Raw genomic sequence first — 19,414 nt, forward strand, 5'->3', positions numbered from 1 at the left:
TCCACTATACTAAAAGAAATTGGTAAGGATTTCTCATTTTTGGCGCATTTTACCTCGTCGTCGGCAGCCGTTCGTCTCGAGAGACGATGGTGTAGCTTCTTAAGAGTCTATCTGCACCTCCGAGAATGGCTGTGCAGTCCGACTCGGGAGTGACACGGTATCTGTCTCCTCCCGTGTTGAATCGACATCTTGCAATGACGCTGGAGTGTCCTCTCCCGTGAAGCTGAAGCTACAGAGCCTGGGCAGGGTAATACGGAGGGTCTGCTGTTGCCCATGCAGCAGACCCCCCCTCTCTTCGCAGCTGAAGGGTCCAAGGGAAAGACGGAGTCGATACAGCTTGGGTTCAGGTGCGCCGCAGGAGTTGCCGGTGTTGACTACAACATCAAACCGACTTAGGGACTCCGGCTCCGGATTTTCTGTCGGGGTTTACTCCCTTAGCCTTTCCCCTGAAGAGGTATGCCGCAAGGCAGCGGAGGTTTTTTGGTGTCAGAGTTTTCCTTCTCTGATGTACCCTGACTGGAAGATCGAACCAGCGACACTTAGCTCGCAGGCCGACACTCAATCCACTGAGCTAAACCAGCCAGGGCAATTAACGCATTTTACCAATATCGTAATAATTACCAATTGTGACTGGACTACAATCTTTAAGCATTCTGTACATAGCTTTCCAAAATACAAACTATTGTGAAATAAAGTATCAAACTAAAAGTGTCTACTATAAAATTCTAGTCATACCAATGAATTTATAGTATTAGCAGCTCTGAATTTTTTTAACAAATTATTTTTTAAATTATATTTTATTGATATGCTATTACAGTTGTCCCAATTTTTCCTGCTTTGTCCCCAGCTCACCCCACTCCCTCAGACAATCCCCACACCTTTGTTCATATCCATGGGTCATGAATATAAATTTTGGCTACTCAATTTCCTATACAGTACTGTACTTTACATCCCCATCACTTTTCTGTGACTACCTATTCGTACTTCTTAACTCCCTCACCTCTTCACCCATTCCCCAAATCCCCTGCCCATCTGGAAACCATGAAAATACTCTCTGTATCCATGATTCTGTCTCTGTTCTTGTTTGGTTAGTTTGTTTTTTAAACTCAATTGTTGATAGATATGCATTTATTGCCATTTTATTGCTGATATTTTGATCTTCTTTTTCTTAAGTAAGTCCCTTTAACATTTCATAATGGTTTGGTGATAACGACCTCCCTTAGTTTTTTCTTGTGTGGGATGCTCTTTAGCTGTCCTAGATTTCTAAATGATAGATTTGCTGGGCAGAGCAATTTGGCTGTAGGTCCCTGGCTTTTCATGACTCACTGAAGCTGGCTGTTGCTTGTTTGAGAGGATTTAGGAAGTTGAGGCAAGAGCCAAGTCAAGCCATTCATATGGAAAAGACACTGTTAACAGCTTGGGTGGGCCCCATAGGTTGGATTAGGTAGGGCCTCAGGGGATCTCCATGGCAGGGCAAACAGTGTTAGCCTGGCTGCTGGAGTCTCAGACATGGCACCAGCCTAATGGCTCTGTGGCTGTGTCTCGGCAGGGTTTAAAAAAAAAAAAAAAGGACAACGACCTCTGCCCACCCTTCCGTCTGGGAGAAAGCTGTCCCCCAGCTCTCACGTTGATTCCAAACACTCGTTTCTCCCTGTATGCCACTGGTGCCTTTCACACTGTTACCCCAGGACTGGAGCTCAGAGGATGGAAGTCTGAGTAAATCCATGTGTGGGTTCATTCAGAGGAACTGCTTGGGACTCTAGAAGTTTCTTCCATAGGCTCAGTCCCCACTGGTTTTTGCAGCCAGAAGTTGAGGGGACTTATCTTCACAGCTTTGGAACCCCGGGCTAGGGGTACTGGAATGGGGCTGGGACTCCTCGCTCCTGAGATATCCCTCCCAAATTGTTATCCACCACACAAAGATGTGGGACGAGCCTGTTTCGCATCTCCACCCCTCCTACCAGTGTGGATGGATGTGCTTTCTTTAATTTCATAGGTGTCAGACTTCCATTCAACTCAATTTCTGGTGGTTCTGAGTGATGGTTGTTCTATAGTTTAGTTGTAATTTTGACGTGGTTGTGCAAGAAGGCAAGCTGTTTCCCCCTCGCCTCCATCTTGACAGGAAGTCCCGCTGCTCTGAATTTTATGATCAATGTATCCATCCCACAAATTAAAAAAAACAAACAAGAATTTATAGTGTTTATTTTGGTGCCCAAAATCAAAACACATTGCTAAATTTTAATCTAGGTATAAGAGTAGCAGTACAATATAGGATATATAGTCAATAAGATTGTAAGAACTATGTATGTTGCCAGTTAGGTACTGGAAATATCAAGGAAAATACTTCATAAAGTATCTGATTGTCTAACCACTATGCTGTACATCTGAAACTAATATAAAATAATGTAAATCATAATTAAAAGGAGTAGCAATTTATTTTGAATTCCCCACCCCAAAACTAATTCATTTTTCATTTAGAAATAGTTTACTATCATTTTTTAACCCCCAATGAAAAAGGTTATTCAGGCAAGAATGATTAATTGACACCAGCCATGATGCAAAAAGATGGTTGGAAATTGGATATTGACAAAGCATCACATCACAGAGTACAAACTACATGCCAGGAGAAATGAACTATTAACAATGGTGACAATGGCCACCTCAACCAAGTGATCAAATTTAGCACCATTATTAATCCTCCTGATGAAATGTAATATGAAGAACTATGAAATAATCTTAGCAAGACTATTTAATCTGAATTTAATCAAGTGCTTACAGCAAACTTGTAGTTTACAAAAAATACAAAGGATCAAGTTAAATACCACAATAAAACAATTATTTTAAAAATCATGAACATAGCAAACGCTACAAGATAACAACAGTTTTGTTGAACTGTTATCTTCAAAAAGTCACTGTCATAAAAGGACAGAAAGATCTAGATTTAAATAAATAAGCAGATATAATATGTTTGAGAAAGAATAAGAAAATTGGGAGCAACTGGAAGCATTTGTATGGGTTGGCTATATGATTATTTTCTTAAGTGTTTTAATGTCACTGTGGTTATGTGGTTACTTTAGGAAATAAAAGCTGAAATACTTAAAAATGAAGTATTATGTCTACAACTTACTTTCAAATGACTCAGTGCATATTATACATGATTATATATATATCTGATAAAATATTGGAGTATTCACAGCTGTTGAATCTAGGAGAAAAATCTACAAAGGTTCACTGTATTATTCTTTCAGTTTTTCTGTATGCTTAAAATTTTTATAAATTTAAAAAATAAATAACTTGGAAAAATTTTTAAGCTTATCTTTACTTTCTTCTTCCTGTTTACCACAGTCCTAAGGGGAAAAAATTTAAGTTAACTGCCGCATTGTGTAGTTAGGCTCCAACCCTGGCAGAGATGAGGTTGATCCAAATTCTCTATACATTAGCTATGCAACTCCGAGCAAGTTAGAAAAAATTTAGAATTTTAATATAAAACCATTGAAATAAAGCATGGCGTATGGCAAGCACTCAATAATGTCCCACCTAATTCTAATATTTTATTTCCTTTTCTGATGTGGCTGAATGTACAGACTTCACAAGCATCTGCTTCATACTAAACAGCTATTGGTACATCCATGTTCATAGCAGCATTATTCACAATAGACAAAAGATAAAAGTACCCAAGTATCCATCAAAAATGAATGGTAAACAAAATGTGGTATGTCCGTACAATGGAATATTATTCAGCCTTAAAAAGGAAATTCTGACACATGCAGAAACAAGAATGAACTTTTGAAGACATTACACTAATTGAAATAAGGCTGTCAGAAGAAAAAATACTTTGATTCCAATTATATGAGGTACTCAGAGTAATCAAATTCATAGAGACAGAAAATAGAATGGTGGTTATCAAGGACTGCCTACGGGACGTTCTTCTTAAAAGGGTATGGAATTTCAGTTTGGAAAGATGAAAAAATTCTGGAAATGGACAGTGGTGATTATTGCACAACAATGTGAATATACTTAATGCCACTAAATTATACACTTAAAATGGCTAAAATAGTTAATTTTATATTATGTGTATTTTATCATAAATGTAAAAAAATTTTTTTAAACAGTTAACCTAAAAATATGCAAGCACATCTATTCCAAAGGAGATATACAAAATTGTTAATGACAATTTGGCACTAGGGAAGAATTTCACTCTTTTAAGTATACATATACATGTTAAAGTTTTATAAGCACTATTAGTTCTGTAACGGAAAAAATTTCAATCCTAGTTATTTGGGGGTGAAATGATGTATGTTAAGAATGTGCTTTAAGATACCAGGGCAAAAAATAAAAATAACTGGATGGGAAATGAAACATGAAATGTAAAGTGTTAAGTGTCGAAGGATAATAGATAGATCCAGAATTCATAACACTATTCTGGTTTCTCTTGTATTAATTAAAAATTTCATGATAAAAGATTAAATATTTTCCATCTATAATTCAAGATAAAAAGTGTACATGTTTAATGAAATGTTTGAAGTTAAAAAAATATTATTTTAGTTGATAAGAATACACTTTTATTATCAATTCTCAATCATACAAAAAAATATTAGCCAAAATATTTCATTATAATTCTTTTCTGTAACACAAATTAAGTATCATTATCTTTTCAATATTATTTTTTAAGTAGTTTTAAGTAGTTTATCATAATTTGATATTTTAATTCATTTGAGGATGATGGAAAACTAATGCCATTTACTATAATAATTTTCAACCTCTAAAATATAAATTTATATTAAAAAGTTAGTATGGTTTATCCTCAAACACACCAGAAATTCCTAGAAACCAGGATACCAATGGAATGAAACTAAATCTCTCCAATGAATTAAGTGGTAGGAAAAAAGGATTAGGAATTGCCTACAATATGCCAGGTTCATATAATGCCAACAACCATACTGTGAAAAAGGTTATCTCCATATAACAGATAAATATGGGCTTAAAAAGATTAAGTGACTTCACCAATGTCAGACAAATAGGAACAATCAAAATAAGGCTAAAATTTAAGATCTCTTCTAGAAAAACCTTCTAAAATAGAAAGAAAAAGAATCAGAAATCCCACCTTTGATATAAGTAGGAGACACTGTAACTGTAACCTGAAATAGTTATAAAGACAGAAAGCTGATGGTGGGATTGTAAGTGACTTAGAATAGAAGGTTAATGTTAAGTCACTACCAAAAGACATGACAAAAAAAATTTTACTCTGCAGTACCTCCGGAAGGCTTAGAAAATGGAGCCGCTGACTTAGGCAAGAGGGGAAAACCAACCCCTCTACCCCCGCCACACACACCACCACCACCACCACCACCTCCAAGGGAATGAGACATATGGTATCTGGCAAAACTGAATCAAAGTGGCTCCAGGTTTGGGGCCATAAAGTAAATGTTGGTATGAAAACAGGGAGAGTAAGTGAAAATTTATAAACTGAATGTTGAGACTTGTAGCTTCCTTCCCCTACCCAGGACTAGTAAGTACCCTGCCATCTAAACTTATAACCTCTGCCAATCAATTCCCTTTCCTCTTTATTATTATACTTACAAACACACACACACACACACACACACACACAGAAAAGTGAAGGCCTTTTAATGAAGAAACTGAAAGCCTTCTTACTCACCACCAGAGAAAATAAAGGTAAAAACATGGGAGTTCATTAGTCACTAAGCCATGCTCATGCATGCCCAATGAGCTTTCTATTACCTTTTAAACTTCCTCTTGATTGTGAAAGAACTGCTAAGAATCACACAGATATGAAGAAAGCCTCCAACAACAAAAGACCAAAACAAACAGAAGTCAGAGGAACCAAAAACAATGCAAGAACAGAAGAACACGTCAAAGAAACCATAATTAATATCCTTGAAGAGATAACAGATGTTGCACCCCATGAAAAAAGAACAAGATGCTGTAATACAATAACAATGAACAAGAGCTTATAAGACATTTTTAAAAGATACTTGAAATGTTAAAGTTGAGTGAAAGGGTTCAGATCTCCCAGGTAATTAACAAAAGACTACTTGAAGATCAAATTTTGAAACATCAACATTGCAAGCCAGGCAATAACAGAAGACCTTCAAACTTCTGAGAGAAAATGATTTCCAATATAGAAATTTCTCAACGGCCAAACAGTCAAGAGTGATGGTAAAAATAAAATCCCCAAAACATGTTCCCATGCCGTCCTTCATAGTAATAGTAGAGGAAACCAAAGGAAGAAACCAAACGAAGGAATAATCCAAAAGGAAAACATAGGATCCAGAAAAAAGGGACTCAACTAAAACAAAAGCAATTCCCAGAATGTCAACTAAGGGAAGTCCCAAAATGACAGCTTTGCAGCAGGCCTAAAAGGAAACAATCTAGACCAAAGCAGGAAGGACAGCTACAGAAGGGATGGATGGCTACAGGAACAAATGGAACTAGTAATAGTATCTGACAGATCTGAACATGTAGAAAATTGTACTGAGATTCATTTTATGAAGCTGCTGGAGAGTACAGAAAGACTCTGCCAGACAAAACTAACCAAATGAAAAAACAAGGTATCAAAAACAAAAGTTTACACAAGAAAATGAAATCATGAGACAAATATTTAGCCATAACGATGAAAACTCTGAATACAAATTTAACTAAAATTATGGAATAACAATATTAGAAATATGGGGAAAAGCCTAGTTTTAAAAACCTCTGAACATCTACCCCTTTAAAATCACTGACATTTATACCTCAACTTATTCAATTCTAAGAAAAGCCTCTATTTTCATTAGTTAAATTCTGTAACTACCCTTTCAAATAAAAAATTCAGTAAAATGCTCTGGTTCTGTCTTGGGATACTTCCCAGGGTCATTATAAGAAAAAGAAAGTTAATAAATACAAAGCAAATACTAAAAAAATGAGAAGATATAAGTTTTATTGGTTATTGGAATCAGTTACAGCATTTTGTTACCTAATAATGTGTTTGTTCTGTTGCTTATTATAACTCTAAATGTTGGATACCTTCAGTGCATGTCCCACTTTTACTTCCACATCTACTGATTCAGTAAGTTATTCAGTCTTACAGGAAAATAAGTTCTGAACTCTTCAGCAAATTACCTCTGTAAGAATCAAAGCCTGGTTGTTTTCTAGTTTTAAAAATCGAAAATGTTTTGCACATAATCTTTTTATAACTTTCACTTGATAACTCAGGCTGGCTACCATGCCAGACAGCTGCAACATTAACACATGCTTTAGGTGTATGAATAAGGCATCACCAGAATATTAAGTTGGTCTAGACTGGTATGCTTTTATAATTCTCTTGCTCATGACTCTTAACTTTAAAATCTGAAGTCAATGATCCTTCCTCTATCTAAATTGACCCATCTTTTAATTTGTTATGAAGTTAACAAAAACAAGTTATCATTTTTCCGACTCAAATAAAACTTACTAAATGTCCTGCCAAGCCCTTTCATACACATTTTCATTTAACACAAAATAATTAGCAGATCTTACTAAAAACTTTAAAAAAAAATAAAAACCCTACTACAAATAATAAAGGCATTTAATTGCTTAACAGAGCTGAGAGGCTAGATCTTTTTGATTTTTGGTTTTTTTTGTTTTTTGAAGGAAGGATCTAGTATTCCTTTTGAGGGTCTTAATAGCTAACTTCTGGTTGTTATTCAGATTGTTCAATCAGTGAGCTATGGGATAACTGAGGGGGAGCACTGAACTATCCTATGAATTATCCAACTTAGAGTAACACTAAAAAGAGGTATATATATATATCTAAAACAAGAAACCTGGTTATCCAATCACTAAGATTTTTTACAAAAAGCCCAGAGAAATAAGAACTATATTACAAATTAGGAGTTTTATATATGCAATCATAACTATATTGAATGTATGTATGTAATCTTGCTGTTTTAATACCACTTGGCATCTTAATTGATTAAACAGATCCTTAATTCAGTTATATCTGAGTTTTAGGATATAAGCACCTCCCAAATTAATATTTTCACCATTAAATTTACCATCAAGACACAGAAAAGCAAACCTCTTTGGTTTTTAGTTTTCCTCAACAAAAACAGTAAATTTTTGTCCAAAAAAAGAAAGTCTTACAATTGTTAATAATCTATAGTCACTAATCAAAGAAACCTAAATAGGCCATTAAAAAACATCTTCCCCACGTTCTTTTTTAAGTGATTTTATGTATTTATTCTTAGAGAAAGGGGGAAGAGAGAAAGAGGGAGTGAGAAATATAGAGGTTGCCTCTCATGCGAATGAACCCACAACCCAGGCATGTGCCCTACCCTGAATAGAACCAGCGACCTTTCGCTTTGCGGAAGGACACCCAACCTACTCACACTGGTCAAGGCTTCCCCGCATCTTCACGTAAAGTTATCACTGCTTATATTCAGGATTAACAAGGTAAGCTGTAGTCTGCAAGAGGATTCTAAATGTAATTTAAAAGACTAGGAAAAAATTCTCTTTTAACAGCCATTTCATTTTAAGGGCCATTTATGTGCTCCATATTTTAAGTCAGAATTGTTAAAGAATGCTTATTTACTTTCAGCCATTCCAGTACAGTGACAACATTATATCCACATTCACTTCCTCATTCAAAGAACTTAGAAGAGCAAATACTGTTTACACATTGCAATGCACGATTTCCAGGCACTTATAACTTTCAAATGTAAGCATTAAAACAAAATAGCTTTAAAACACTAACCATCTAAAATTCCAGGCTAAAAGTAGTACAAAAATCACTTTCCTAGAAGCAACACTCTCCAAAGCTTAGATCTTTAACTTGTGCCAGAGTACCTGATGCCTATGCTTAGATGTCAAAGCGTTATTACAGGCAAAACATCAAGGAATAACTAACTGTTGCTACAAAGTCATTTACAACATTTTTAAAAATTGTGAAAATAGCCATTTTAATTCAAATATACAAAGAATTTGTCATGATGTAAGGTACTATTAGATCAGCAACGCTAAAACTGTTCGACATTTTAATTTTTCTTTCAAAACAAACAGTAATACTTTGACAATACTGTGTATCAATGTATATTAAAGATTATTATGCACTTTAAGATTCTGGTCACATAAAGATCTAATTTTGAACCAGTGTTGTTGTTGTACCACTCACTGTCAGATCTTTGTGTATCAATACCTAAAAAGGTAGAACCATCTATTTTAAAGAAATGCTTTCTGAAAAAGTATATGGCTAGCCTACATTTTAAAACTAGCCGTGTCTGAAAAGGACGGATAAGAATTTGCCTTTTTCTGAGGCTAAAATATTTTGCAGCCACTTGCTCTGGCCCTAAAACGATAACGCTCCCGATTTTATCATTTGTTGCAAGAAAAAAGAAAGAAAGAAAACAAGAATATGGCTGAAAATTCTTCCTGAAGGACGGTATTTCATAAAAGACCACTCAAAACACTTAAGCCTATGGAGCAGAAAGGAGGTAGAAGGAGAGTACCTTATGAAACAGCACACTTCGGGCCCTGCACGCTACCTCATTTGCCTAATAGGGATGAAAAGCTCAGGCCTCCGGTAGCTTCCAGCTGACGCCAATACTCTCCACTCCCCTTTTTTTGACAGGATTTTCTGGCGCTAGAGCCTTGTCACAAATATGAATTCCATGAACAAAACTAAACGGTCTAATAATCAATCGCCCGTCTTTTACAAAACAAAACCCTTCACGATCCCATTGCTTCCCATCTCCCTCCGTAGCCAAACACTCCTAGACCGAATTCTACAAATCTTGCCGCGTATTGACAGGCTGAAGCGATAAAGAAAATGAGAGTTTCGCCTACTCCCCTAGCTGCGACCGAAATTACAAGCTCCATTTCCTGTCCCCACGAGGGCTGCAAAATCGCCCGCAGAAAACCCGACACCTCCCGCCCCCTCCAGGCTGGCGCACGCGGCCCCCGCGCTCCCCCTGCTCCAACTCCGCGGGCACGACGGGGTGGCGGGGGCCGGGGTGCCCTCCCGTAATCCCCTACCGGCGCGGCGACCCACCTCGCGACAGCAGCTTCACCTCCCCGTTCTCCTCCCGGGCGGCCCCACCGGCCTCGCCTGGCCGGCCGAGGCCATGCCTCCTCCTTTCCTTTTCTCGCTTCTCCTTGGGTCTGCGCGGCTTGGCGTTGGCCGAGGAGGCGGCGGCCGGCATGAGAGGGTGAGGCTGAGCGTGCAACAGCGTAGGAGGGACCAGCAGTTTGCGCGGCACCGGCTGAGACAAGGAAGCGGAGGCTAAGGACCGGACGGCCGTGCCAGCGGAGAAAGAGAAACTGCTCCGAGAAGAGGACGGGGAGGGAGCAGCAGAGAGAGGGGCGAAGCTCCAAGACGTGGTGCTGCCATAGCTCGGAGGCGAAGGTACCGCCTGCGGCTGCAGCTGCCTACTGTTCCCGCCGCTGCTCCCTTCTCCGTTTAGTCTCCGCGGCGCTTTCTTCTCCTCAGTCCGGATCTTCTTAGCGGACAGAGGACCCGATGAATCCCGGGAGGCGGTCTGCAGCTTGTTAAACTGTTCTTTCTCTGGGACGGTGGCAGTAGCTGCAGCGCCTTGCGCTGGGCTCGGCGGCTCCGCCATTTTGCGCTCCTGTTGTATTTACTCTCCCTTCGCTCCCCGGAGCAGGGCAGGGGCGGGCCCTAAGCGAGGGGCGGGGTAAGGTGGGGAAGGGGCGGAGCGTCCGGGGCACCGGCCAGGTTCTTCATTGGGCGAGCCATCCTGAGGGATCCCTCTAGAAACCAATCAAAGTGCGAATCTCGAGCCGAAGAGGCGGGATCGCCAAGTGGACCCGCTTAGGAGGTCACAGTTCCGCGGGGCGCGGTTAGTGGCCCAGAGACCTGCGAGGGGAGGGTCTTCTAATTGTTGCCAGCGTGAACTCCGGAGGCCCGTGAGTGGAAAGAATCCCCACTGGGGAGCCCACAATTTGCCAGATTTCGCTCATTTCTGCCTTGATGACTGTCGTTTCTGCCTTGATGACTTTGTCATGTCACTTTATCTTTTTTTCCCCTTGGGTCCTGTTGGTTCCTCCCTGCCTGTTAGTGCCCAGAAAGCCGCATTTCGCAGATGCCCAAATCAAAGGAGAAAATTTTTCCGTGAATTAAGTCGTTCCTCCTTGTTGGCCGTAGTCCGTTGATGGGAGGGGCTTAAAGTCACTTGGTGTTTGACAAGATTTCTTTCTTTTGGTAAAAACGTCAATTCCTAAAGTTTGAGGGAGATAACTTCCTGCAAACCTAGAACTTTTGGATTACTTCCGAACTTAAAGGTAAGCGTCTCCGTGGAGGTTTTCTTTTTAACTTCTTTCTTTGGACCCTTAAAGATTTTAATTTTATTACAATTATAACTCAGACTCGCTAAGAAAAATCCGTTATTTATATTTATAGATATTTGAAAAGCAAGGGTTTTTTTGTTTTGTTTTTTAAGTGTATTTTAGCGTTTAGTTAGCATCTTCACTGTTCGGTGTTCTATAAGCATGTACTTTGATTTCTAATTTAGAAGATAAAGAATTTGGGGAGACAGGTTACAATAATACGATTGCAGCCAAAACGAGGAGCACGATTTTAATTTAACTCTTAAGGTCTCACGTGAAATCGAAAGTCAAAATAATAGGTTGTAAAAATAAAAATGATCAAATCAGGAGATGACCATTCGGAGGGTATTTTGAGTCCTGAAAGGAGACCTAAAGTGCCTGTCAACTTTATGGAAAACAGAAGTAACTATTCAGGATTGCCAATACTTACTTGTGACTTTATGAAGTTGGATTTTTGTTCCCTCTCCCTTTATGTTTTTTCTTTTTTAACAATATTTTGTAGTCAAAATTTAATATTGGTTTAAAGACTTGTTTTTTATACATAACAACGAAAGCAAGTGGAAACTTTGTAGTTGGAATTGACAGGCAGCAGATGTCTACATGAAAGGTAGCATTTGTGGAAGAGTGGGCAGAGTGGATGGAGCTGGAAATCATCTGCTTCTAACTTTGTGACCTTAGGGTGCTTCCTTTGTCAGAACCTGTTTTATTTGTTGAATGAATTTGATTGCATGATCACTAAGGTCTGTTGCACACTTTAAACTTTAAATTTCTGCCTGCCATATTCAAGAAGCTTTTCAAAATTACACTGAAACCATTACAATTAAAATAGCTTTTTAATTGTTGACCCTCCAGATAGAGAAAAATGTCCTTCATTTACATTAATGTAGTACCTGGAAACTTGTACTACATTCCCTCATCTCCTACACAAAAGTTTAGAAAATCTGACTACATAAGGGCCCAGCTAAAGTGAACTCTCACCTGTGTGAATTTGTTATTCCTCATGCTATACTGTTTTAAATTTGCACACCCTGGGCAAGAATGGCCAGGGAGGCTCATATATCCTGTGTCCAAATATTTAAGTTACAAATCAAGATGATAAACTTTTAAAAATATATATTCTAGTTTACTACCTTGACAAATCTACTTAAATAGTAAACCAGATCAGGTTTAAATTTCAAATTCTCAGACTTTTAGAGATGTCAGACTGATCCCATTCTCTTCCCATTCCCAGCTTCACTGCATGCAATTGACCCGTCCAAGCTTATATCCACACCCTCAACCCCTGGAAATAGTGATGTGTAATCAGCAACTGAGTGTGCCCTCAGATCTAACCAATCTAAAAGAGACATGCAGGCTCCAGGTAGGCATGGCCCCTTGACCTCATAGACACTTGCCATTTGCAACAGAAGGCGGGTCTTTACCCAGGTCTAAGGGCAGTACTATTATTATAAAAAATACTCAGCCCTGGCTGGTGTGGTTCAGTGGATTGAGTGCCAACCTGCAAACTGAAAGGTTGCTGGTTCTATTCCCAGCCAGGGCCCATGCCTGGGTTGCAGGCCAGGTCCCCAGTTGGGGTTGTGTGAGAAACAACCAATCAATCAGTGTATCTTTCATACATATGTTTCTCTTCCTCTCTTTCTTCCTTCCCCTTGCTCTAAAAAATAAATAAATAAAATCTTTTAAAAAAATACTCAATTATCTGTTTTCTCTCTCACGTATTCAGCCATTCCCTTTCAACTGACACACTCCTAACAACATTGAACTAGGAGAGAATTCCTAGCACTGTTACCAGTTCCTACTGGCTTCATCTTTACTAGCACTAAAAACCATCCATTTCTCTCCATGTCCACTTTTGCCACCCTATTCTAAGTACCACCCCCTCTCACCTGAAAGACTACACTATCCTTTTTTTCTTGTCTCATATTCTAGTTTTCTCAAACCTGTTTTTCATTCTAGCCAGTATGTTCTTTTCAAAACCAGACAGGTTATATCTAGCTATCTATTTTTAACATTTTATCTATCCTTTTTTAATTTTCAATGCCTAGATCAGTCAGAGTGCCTACTTGGACAATCCACCTTGGTTAATTCTTTTAAAATATATATTTTTTTTATTTATTTATTTTTAGAGGGAGGGAAAAGGAGGGAGAAAGAAAAGGAGCGGAACATCCATGTGTGAGAGAAACATCAATCGGTTGCCTCTCACCAACCCCCAACTGGGGACCTGGCCTGCAACCCAGGCATGTGCCCTGACTGGAATCAAACAGGTAACCTTTTGAATTTCGGGACTACACCCATCCCACTGAGCCACACTAGTCAGGGCCCTCCAACTATCACTTTAACTGATCCCAATGTTCATGCTAATGATCCATCCAATATTTTTGCCTCAGTGTTTCTTCTTGGACCTCATTTCTATTGTTTCATCCACAAACTCCAATGAATCCATCTTGATCTTTTTCATCACTCTTCCATCTCTGAAGTTCTAAACTACAGTGTTTGAATATTCAGCTTTCTAACTCTTTAACATCATGCCCTTGCCCTTTGACCTCAGGATAGCTCCCAGACTCTAGGTCTTTCTTTTCCAACTAATTACGGTTGCCAGGTAAGATACAGGATACTCAATTAAATTTGAATTTCAGATTAACAGTGAAAAACTTTTTAGTATGAGTATGCCCAATACAATATTTGGGACATATTTATACTTTTTTTAAAAAGGTATTCTTTCTTTATCTGAAATTCAATTTTAACTGGATGTCCCCTTTTTTTAAATTTTTTTTTCCTGATAAATCTGGCAACCCTATGCAAATCCATCCTTTCTATACTTTCTTCCCTATTTAACCTGGAACCTTTGGTATATAATTTGTACAAAACATTTGTCAGCATCTCACTTCCTCCAACTCTTAATTCTCTTCATATGTGTGCCACCCCCAACCTCAGGTCATAACCTCTACCTGCTCTTCTACGTTAGACTGATGACCATCTCTTCCATTTAACTATTGGGGATTCTTAGAGATATGTCATTGCACTTTATCTCATTCTGCACACTTTTATGTGATATTATGCATCACCGAATCTTCAGATATATTATAAATGCTGACAATTCCCAAGTCTTTCTCTCCTGACTCTTGTCCAGATGCCAGGTGGACATCACCATCACACAGAATTATTTTTCACATCCTCTTTAAGAAGTTGGTCTACATACTGCAGCTCATTATCCCAAACTATAGTCACAGACATCTCAGACTTATAGTACCCATTTCCCTTCTCCCATGTATCACTCTCCTGCATTGCTTATCCACCTTATCAAGTCAAGCTACAAATCTGGGACCATTTTTTGACTTCTCGTTTTCCTTCACCCTTCTCATTCAGTCAGCTACTATCTCTAGTCAGTTTCGCTTCTCCATTACCATTGATTTTTCTTGCCTTTACGCCTCAAGTCAGCTTGGATTATGTCAGTTATTTCCTTCCTAACTGTGTCTATCTGCCTCCAGTCTTTCTTCTTCTAAAGTATCCTCCATTCTGCTACCAAAATTATATTTCTAAATTATAGACCTGGTAGCCCTGATGGATAGGTAGTTCAGTTGGTTAGTGTGTCATCCCCATATACCAAGGTTGCAGATTTGCTTCCCAGTCAGGGCACATACAAGAATCAGCTAATGAATGCATTAATAAGTGGAGCAATAAATTGATGTTTCCCTCTCTCTCTCTCTCTCTCTCTCTCTCTCTCTCTCTCTCTCCCTCCCCCCTTCTCTCTCCCTAACTCTTTCTCTCTCTTAAATCAATAAATATTTTTTATATTTAATAAGTAAATAAAATATAGACCTGGTTGTGCTTCAATCCCTTAAGTAATTCCTTTTTCATATGGAAGAAAAGTCACACTTTTTAGTGTAGACACAAGCATTCTTTGTGTTTGAATTTTCTTTTAGGATACATCTATAATTTTATTACAAAACCATTCTTTTGGCATTAGTTGGTTACAGTGATAGCAAGATACTGTGAGTGTGGCATAGCAACTCCAATGTAACAATTGCATTCCTTGCTTTCTGAACCAAAAGTTAAGTTACCTCATATTCATTACATACAAGTTATTTGCAATCATAAAAGCTGCAACTCCTGATGCATAAGGGATTAGAGTAAAAGTTGATAAGACTGCAAAAGTTCCTTTATGGGACTTTATTTCTTCTCCCTCCCCCCTAATTACTTTGCTTTAAACACTCAAATTTCTGGCTTGTGTGGCTCAGTGGATTGAGCACCAACCTGCAAATCAAAGGGTTGCAGGTTCGATTCCCAGTAAGGGCACGTGACTGAGTTTCAGGCCAGGTCCCCAGTTGGGGGTGCACAAGAGGCAACCACACATTGACATTTCTCTCCCACTCTTTCTCCCTCCCTTCCTCTCTCTCTAAAAATAAATAAATAAAATATTTTTTAAATAAAAATAAAAATAAAAAAACACTCGAATTACTTAGAGTTAATATGAACAGCAGTAGCACCCAAGATCATCACACTTAGTTATTGTTAAAAAGCGATACCTAGGCAATCCATGTTTTACACCAAAGGCAAAGGGAATGATTGCTCTGGTTTTAAGCTCCTACATTAGAGCCTCTTTAAGAAATAAAAGCATTTCATCCAGTTCTTCTAGATGGTATTCTTGATGTACATTTGTTTGCGGGTCACTTTCTGTGCTGTGTTTGCTTCGAAGGGATCTTCCAATATAGCTCCAGCATTGGTTTCTTACAGTGTCCTTTTCTTTAGCCAAGATTTCACATAACTCTAATGCTCTATTAAGAATGTCCTCCTTGTTGTCACATTGGTTTTCTAGCATATCTTCATAAATATCCTCAAGAAAGGCAATTAGGTAGGGGGAACTGTGACTTGGTTGCAAATCAAGTAATTGACTTACTACATTGGGATATGTATTTAGAAAGACCATGAGCCTTGAAAACTGCTTTCAGATACTGTAGTTCCATGCACTGCCATTATATGGTACTGGTTTGATTATTTCCAGAGTGTACTGGATTTCTTGAATCATTGTAGCCAGTGGTATTCGAAATTACAAAGTATCTTTGATTCCAGACAGAAGTACTTATCATGTCCTCTTTAAGAAGTTGGTCTACATACTACAGCTCATTATCCTAAAGTTTAAATTTCTGAATAACCCACTGTCAATGTTGCCAGGCAAGATAATTCTTTGCATCCTAATCATAAACTCAAGCTCCTAAAATGGATCTTTTAGTCATTCCACTAATACTTATGATGCCTAACTTCATAGTTTGGGGGCTGTTCCTCAGTTATTGCAGTGATGTAGTTCATTTTCTCATGTATATCCTTTTGAAGTGACTTTTAAAAGAACTCTCCAGAAATGCCACACTGCATATAATTCAGTAGCACCTCTGGTTAGTTTAAAAGCTTGTTCACTTCTTTCATTGTGCTGCAGAATGGCCCAGAAATAATCATAAACATCTCTAATTTTTTTTGCTATAAGTCACCCAGACAACTGAATTGGAACCATAGTTCTTTGGCACTGTATCTGTATCAGCTTATTCTGCTCTGTCTCTGTACAGAACATATGTGGGTGAGTCCAGGCTCATGAACCCATCGTCCATAAGGGATGCCACTGCTTTTCCAGCCTCAGCTGCCATACTCCTTGCTGCTGCTGAGGCTGTGGCAGCTCAGACTGATCAGGTTGGCTGCCTTACGTAGCCTCCCTGACTTCCTCAGTGTCCACCATCTTGCATAGGTCCCAACGCAAGCCATTCTTTTTTTTTTTTTTTTTTAATATGGTTTATTGATTATGCTGTTACATTTGTCCCAATTTCTTTTCCAATTGTTCCCCTCCACCCAGTGAGCCCCCCTTCCCTCAGTTGTCCCCCCATTAATCCATGCCCATTGATTATGCATATAGTTCTTCTCAACATCTTCCTATCTACTCCACTCCCTCCTACTAAGCTTCTTAATTCCTGTACCATCTCCCTCCCTTTCCCCCCTTCGCCTTCCCAGCTAACCTCCCCCCAATATGTTTCCCATACCTATGATTCTTTTCCCACTCTCGTTGCCTACTTAGTTTGTCCTTGCCTCAGTTCCCTAGCTTCTGTTGTTGATTGTTGTGATACAGTTTTCATTTTAATGTTCATAGTTTTGATCCTCTTTCTTCTAAACAAGTCCCTTTAACATTTCATGTAACAGTGGTTTGGATCTGATGAACTCCTTCAGTTTTATTTTGTCCTGGAGCACTTTCTCTGCCCTTCTATTCTGAATGATAGCTTCGCTGGATAGAGTCTTTGCTTTTCATTACTTTGAATATTTCTTGCCAGTCCCTTCTTGTCTGCAGAGTCTCTTTTGAGAAATCAGCTGACAGTCTTATTGGGACCCCTTTGTACGTAATTCTCTTCTCTCTTGCTGCTTTTAAGATTCTGTCTTTATCGGCTTCCAGAATCTTCTTCCTGACCTGCTGGTCTTGGTGTTTGTGTCTCGGAGCTGCTGATAGCAAGATGTCTTCTGGAAGTGCTAAAATTGGGCACCCTGCCCCCCACTTCAAAGCCACAGCTGTTATGCCAGATGGTCAGTTCAAGGATATCATCCTATCTGACTACAAAGTAAAATATGTGGTGTTCTTCTTTTACCCTCTTCACTTTACCTTTGTGTGCCCCACGGAGATCATTGCTTTCAGAGACAGGGCAGAAGAATTTAAGAAACTCAACTGCCAAGTGATTGGTGCTTCTGTGGATTCTCACTTCTGTCACCTGGCCTGGATCAACACACCCAGAAAACAAGGAGGACTGGGACCTATGAACATTCCCTTGGTATCAGACCCCAAACGTGCCATTGCTCATGACTATGGGGTCTTAAAGGCTGATGAAGGCATCTCATTCAGGGGCCTCTTTATCGTTGATGACAAAGGTATCCTTCGCCAGATCACTGTAAACGACCTTCCTGTTGGCTGCTCTGTGGACAAGACTCAGACTAGTTTAGGCTTTCCAGTTCACTGACAAACATGGGGAAGTGTACGCAGCTGGCTGAAAACCTGGCAGTGATACCATCAAGGCTGATGTCCAGAAAAGCAAAGAATATTTCTCTAAGCAGAAGTTAGCACTGGGCCATTATAGGGTCATGGTGGCAGTGTACAGCCATGAGAACAAAACCTCTCTTTTACTGTTGTAATGCTTAAAACACAAGACCTTAGATTTAGGCCAGATGTGATATGGGACAGAACAGGCCTTTCCTGCAGGATTTGGGGAGGCCAGCTTTTCTTTTTCTGGAGGAAATGCCCTGAACTTACAGAGCAGGCCAACTAATGTGTACACTAGTGGGGCATTACCTCTTATCTTTTGTAGTTTCTATTAAACTTGAACTGAGAAAAACAAAAAAAAAAGATTCTCTCTTTATCTTTAATTTTTGACATTTTGATTATAATGTGTCTTGGTGTGGTTCTCCCTGGGTCCAGTTTTTTTTGGAACTCTCTGTGCTTCCTGGACCTGTAAGTCTATTTCCTTCCCCAAGTTAGGGAAGTTCTGCTTCATTATTTTTTCACATATATTTTCAATTTCTGATTCTTCTTCTTCACCTTCTGGCAACCCTATGATTCAGATGTTGGCCCACTTATAGCTGTCCCATAGGTTTCTGAGCTTCTCATTTTCCTCACTTTTCATTTCCTCTGTCTGCACTGGTTGACTGTTCCTTCCCTATGTTCTGATTTGTTGATATCATCCCTGGGTTTTATTTCCCTCACCACTTGTTTCATATGTGTTTTTGTTCATTTCAGCAGGACTAGCCTTCATTCCTTCCCCATCTTGTTTCAGATCTGCTTTTAGGTCTGTAAGCATTTTTATAACCAAAGCTCTGAACTATGCCACAGAAAGATTTCCTATCGGCTGATCAATTAGATCAGATATTTGCTGTCTGGTCAGCTGTGAGACTGGGATCTCTATCATGATCTCTGTCACCCTGACAGTTTTGTATTTACCTTTGCTTCCTGGATGGAGCCCTCACACCTCCTACGCTATAGGGGGCGCAGCCCTGTGTACTTGTCACAACCGGGCGACCCTTCTCACCACACTGCGGCGTTCTGTGTAGGGGCAGGGGTCCAAGATGGATTCTT

General features: G+C 39.1%; 1 protein-coding gene and 2 pseudogenes across 3 annotated transcripts in view; 1 reads left to right on the plus strand and 2 right to left on the minus strand.

Moving 5' to 3' along the window:
• Window positions 1-10,616, minus strand: part of RSBN1L (round spermatid basic protein 1 like) — an 80,761-nt gene extending 70,145 nt beyond the window's left edge. For both annotated transcript variants that reach the window (XM_090287304.1, XM_090287303.1), the window contains exon 1: window positions 10,028-10,616. In XM_090287304.1, coding sequence (XP_090143430.1) covers window positions 10,028-10,595 — 568 coding nt within the window. In that variant the 5' untranslated portion in view covers window positions 10,596-10,616. The remainder of the gene's footprint in view (window positions 1-10,027) is intronic.
• Window positions 10,617-13,455: 2,839 nt separating this feature from the next.
• Window positions 13,456-18,623, plus strand: LOC150001692 (peroxiredoxin-1 pseudogene; annotated as a pseudogene). The gene is made up of 2 exons (XR_016513055.1): window positions 13,456-13,586; window positions 17,750-18,623. The product of XR_016513055.1 is annotated as a peroxiredoxin-1 pseudogene (transcript).
• LOC150001693 (protein farnesyltransferase/geranylgeranyltransferase type-1 subunit alpha pseudogene) lies at window positions 15,908-16,972 on the minus strand (annotated as a pseudogene).
• Window positions 18,624-19,414: the final 791 nt, after the last annotated feature.

The sequence above is a fragment of the Furipterus horrens genome, unplaced genomic scaffold (assembly GCF_987537825.1).
Source record: "Furipterus horrens unplaced genomic scaffold, mFurHor1.1.pri manual_scaffold_9, whole genome shotgun sequence".
NCBI lineage: Eukaryota > Metazoa > Chordata > Mammalia > Chiroptera > Furipteridae > Furipterus > Furipterus horrens.